The sequence below is a fragment of the Epinephelus moara genome, unplaced genomic scaffold (genome assembly GCF_006386435.1).
Source record: "Epinephelus moara isolate mb unplaced genomic scaffold, YSFRI_EMoa_1.0 scaffold3039, whole genome shotgun sequence".
Classification (NCBI taxonomy): domain Eukaryota; kingdom Metazoa; phylum Chordata; class Actinopteri; order Perciformes; family Serranidae; genus Epinephelus; species Epinephelus moara.
The window spans coordinates 3,602-8,098 of record NW_026080693.1 but is presented as its reverse complement, the minus strand read 5'-3'; the positions used below and the strand labels follow the sequence as shown (position 1 = coordinate 8,098).

At 39.2% G+C, this 4,497-nt stretch overlaps 1 protein-coding gene across 2 annotated transcripts; it reads left to right on the top strand.

Annotated features, from left to right (window-relative positions):
- Positions 1 to 1,477: 1,477 nt before the first annotated feature.
- LOC126387240 (uncharacterized) lies at positions 1,478 to 3,983 on the top strand. Of its 2 annotated transcripts, none has more exons than XM_050039781.1 (5): positions 1,478 to 1,599; positions 2,191 to 2,320; positions 2,620 to 2,675; positions 2,945 to 3,304; positions 3,471 to 3,983. In XM_050039781.1, the coding sequence occupies exons 3-5, from the start codon at positions 2,627 to 2,629 to the stop codon at positions 3,734 to 3,736; spliced, it is 675 nt and encodes a 224-aa protein (XP_049895738.1). In that variant the 5' UTR covers positions 1,478 to 1,599; positions 2,191 to 2,320; positions 2,620 to 2,626; the 3' UTR covers positions 3,737 to 3,983. The 2 variants fall into 2 exon arrangements, with proteins under 2 accessions (XP_049895738.1, XP_049895737.1); XM_050039780.1 differs by having other exon boundaries at positions 1,480 to 1,599; positions 3,468 to 3,977.
- Positions 3,984 to 4,497: the final 514 nt, after the last annotated feature.

Genomic DNA, 4,497 nt, shown 5'->3' with positions numbered 1-4,497 from the left:
GCACACATGAGAGATGGGTAGATAAACTCTGTGGCAAGCGTACAGTTCATATGAGGCTGTGGTTCAGTTCATATGAGGCTATGGTTCAGTCCATGTCTAAAATAATAAGTTCAATGTGTTAAAAACAGACACCCCTATACATTTTTTTATTCTACTATGTCTTAAATACGAATCTAATGCATTGTCATTGTACTTTACTTGTTCTTGTGTTGGTGTAATACCTGAACAGGTCACTAGATGGTGTATTGAGCCACCGCAGGTTTGTTACTGGTGAAAGTGAAAGTAAAGAAGCACCCAGGTGAGATGGGAAGGTAAACACGGTGTAAAGCGAAGTGTCCATATGAGGCTGTGGTTCAGTTCATATGAGGCTATGGTTCAGTTCATATGAGGCTGTGGTTCAGTTCATGTCTAAAATAATAAGTTAATTTCCTGTAAATTAACTTTTTTCAGCAGCACCCTCCTCATAGAAACAGATTACTGTATTACACGAATATAATCTTGGTCATATGACGTAGTCCCAATTGTAAAAATGTAAAGAGAGGATGGCCTAAAGGACAGAAACATAAACCAAGAGTTGTGAAAGCTATTAAAGTTTTTTTTTTCCAGAATGATGTGTCAAGTTCTCTCTTCAACACATGACATATGTAGGAGCCATGAAGTAGGCTACGGCAAACATGTTACAGTCCATATGTTCTCAGGTGTTTTTAATTAGACACATGCACACACACACACACACACACGCACACACATTGTCACTAACAAGGTATCTAAACAGTTACATACTTCAACCTTGTCTGTTTGACATTTTAACTGAAGCTCCTGGTCATATTGTGATGGAGATGAATCTGTTCCAATCTCACTGTTTCATCTCATGTTATATTCATAATGGATTGTTATAAAACGATGGCTTTAATAAAAGCTAGATTTATTTCAGCACTGCAGATTCCTTCATTCTACTCTTTCATTACTGAGGATAATTCAAACAAACAGTCACCTGGTTCAAATTCATGGTATCAGAAGGGGCACTGATGAGTGCTATTATAGAGATGGTATTCAATTTCAAACTTATTTTGTGTTTTTATCTTAAAATAAAAAGTCACATGTTTTTTCTATTTTTTTTTCTTCCCTATAACCCCATTGATAACTGTAAGGACAACCAACCCCATGTCAGAGTGTCTGATGGGTAATAACGTCTTGTTACATTCAGGTGTAAAAATGAAAGGGATACCAATTTCAAGCCAAGACCTTAAAGAGCTCATTTAATGTAGGAACAACTGTTGAAAGATGTTTTGATGGTGAGCAATTCACACAGAGTGAAGTGAAACAACCATCCCTGGTCTCCCCTGTTTGGTATGTGCTGCAGTGTAACGGATGTTAAGATCCTACAAATTGTGGTTTACCCTGTGTTAACTTTATAACCACACCCAGACGATGCATCTGTGCTTTGCACACAGCCTGTCCTGAACCTGAACTGAGCTGCTGAAGGGAAACACTGACTTCCTCATCATGTGAAGCGATGCTGAGATGAGACAAACAGCTCCTTTGTTTGACCTACCCTTAAACAAATGAGGTGACAGCTACTCGCTCGTCTTCAAACGTGTAAGTAACTAAAACATTTTGTATAAAGCATCGTTTGTCTTGTTTTAATTGTGTCCATCAGCTGTGCTTCATTTGCTGTTGTTAGTTTGACTGATGAACATTTGAATTCACTGTGAGGCAGATTAGAAAATCGATTCAACAGACCCAAAGTTTCATCTTCTCTTCTTTATTCAACTCTTTTTATTTGAAGCTGTAAAACTTTCTTGTCAAGAAGAGTTTGGGTGGTTGTAAAATGAGTTGCTGTAGTTTCCTCAGAGAAAGAGCAAGTTTTTATAAAGTGTGCAACAGAGAAATGCAGCAGTGTTTTATTATATAATTTTTTATTTATTTTTAAATTGTGTAATGCAGTGATAACAGAGTAAGTGAAGGCAGGTGTAAAGACATGTGGGGGGGGTCTTGGAGGTTCAGTGAATCAGTGATGTCAGTGTGTTAGTTAATATATGTATGTCTGTGTTTGTGAATGTATTGTAAGACAGTAAGAAATAATAAAAATAAATAAATGCATTTTAACAGCAATTAACAAGCAATGATAGCTGGGATGAAAATTTGGCGGATGTGTTTATATGTATGTTTGTGTGCATGTGTACACAGTGTCTGACTGATGAGATGCAGCCAGGGAGTAGTCCAGCAGGAAAACCTGTCTTCACTCACTCGTCCTCGTAGACTGAGGATGAGTTCATGGTTCCTGACTACAGCAAACAGACACCTGACACAGGAACAGGTAGGATGTTGTTATTGAGTAACTTACAGTTGATTCATTTTGATATGTTGCAGCCTTGTTTCCTCATTAATCTCCACTCAGTACCCCATAATGTAAATGGCATTGCACATTTATTAAAAAGAATATGCTAAAATCATATTGACATAAAGGTATATGTTAATGTTTCACATGTGACCACAAACAGTCCAGTGTTGTGATGACTGACTACAGACAGACTGTAGATTGTCTCTGTGTCACCTGGAATAAGTGAACTTTGATCTCATGTGTTTGTGACTCTTCACCTCTGTCTCCTCTCACAGGGAGAAGATGATGTGCATCATCCTGCTGCTCATCAACCTGACCTCCTGTGTCTGTGGTTAGTTTACACCTTCACTTTATTATCCACAAACACTAAAGACTAAACACACTGTCAGACTGTTGATTTTTGCTATCATGTATTACCTGTGGTATCTTTCAGCTCTTTAGTTTTGCAGCCTTCCAGCTTTGTTCTAAATAAGAGCACACTGTTATTCAGTCAATCAGTCAAACTCTGCACACAAACATCTATAGATGGAGTTTAAAGGCTCACATGTTAAAGTTGTCACTTTGTCTGCTCCTCACTTTCCCTCTCTGTCTCCTCAACAGGAACATTTGTAGTCAATGTGACACAGACCTCCTATCAGGCAGAGGAGAACCACAACATCACACTTGAGTGGATGTTCACGACTAAAACTGGCAGCTCCCTCCACTCCCTTTATATCTACTGTGAACTGTTAACTGATCTCAGAGCCTCAGTCCTGTTTCATCTACATGGAGGTGTTGAGGTCCCAGAGTCTCAGGATGAACAGTTTACAGGACGAGTCCAGTGTGACAAAGACGTCCTCAGAGAGGGACGACTCAGACTTCATGTGTCCAGACTCAGGACTGATGACTCAGGACTGTACATGTGTGAAGTGGTCACACATAATGATGTCAACTTCAGCGAACGCTACCTCAATGTCACTGGTAAGTCGATTCAGTAGAATTCCTTAACATGTTCAGTCCAGCAGCTTGTTGGGTGTGAAGGACAGTACACAATCAACTATCTACGATCGTTACACTTTCCTCTTTTTTAGTGACATGTTTTTTCTTCATATGGATGAAACTGGTTTGTTTGATCTCTTCACAGCAGCGAGGGAGCGACCCAAACCTGAGACACCAAACACAGCAAGTGGACAGCAACCAAAGAGTCGAGGAAGGATCGGCCTCTACTTTGTACTGGGACTGACTCTAGCAGCTGCAGCTCTGCTGGGTCTACGTGTCTGTTTATTCAGACACTTTCTGTTTAGAGAAGAAGATTTCTACTCCAGTAGTGAATCTGAGAGTATTAACAGCTCAGCACGTGGATCAGAGGAAACACTTTTTTACACAAATATTGCATTTAAACAAAACTGTTAGAATCAAATCAAATTCCTCATCTACTATACATTTTTATATATTTACCTTTTGCACTTTAATCTCTGAGATCAACTTCTTCTCATATATATATTTATTAATCATGTTCTTGCCTGTTCTGATGTGCTAGGACCACTGACATGATCAGTTCATGCAAAAAGTGGCAGAGTGGGCTCAGAAGTATGACATCATGTGATAGATATGTCCAAATTAAGCAAGAGTTTAAACTGGAGAGAGGTTTTCTCAAGAATGTCCTTCCTTTATTTAAGTAGCGTTGGTCGTACTTCACCCACGCTGTGTGCCATTGTTCTATTTTATCAGGGACCTCGGCTGAAGGCACACTAAAATGGCCACTGAAATGTTTCTTGTGTCTTTTGATACATCAGTTTAACAAATAAAGATGTTCAACTGGACGAAGTCACGACTGCTTTCAGGTTTTTTTCTAACTAAATGAAATAAATTTGAATTAAAATTTTAAAATAATGTATTTCTGTAGCACACCAAACATAATCAAGTAAGCCTTCTACAAGAGGGAATATTAACAAAAGTCAAAATCTTAAATTAAGAGTTATGGTCTGAAAAGGTATTCCCCTGATTGGATAGCTTTTTAAACTAGCCAGCCCACAGCCCACAGCCCACAGCCCACAGCCCACAGCCCACAGCCCACCTAGTGTAATTTATACTCGACCTGTGGAAACATTTGGCTGGGGTCTCTCGAAATGATTTCCACAAACGTCTGGCGCAGTCCACGAGCAAGCACACAC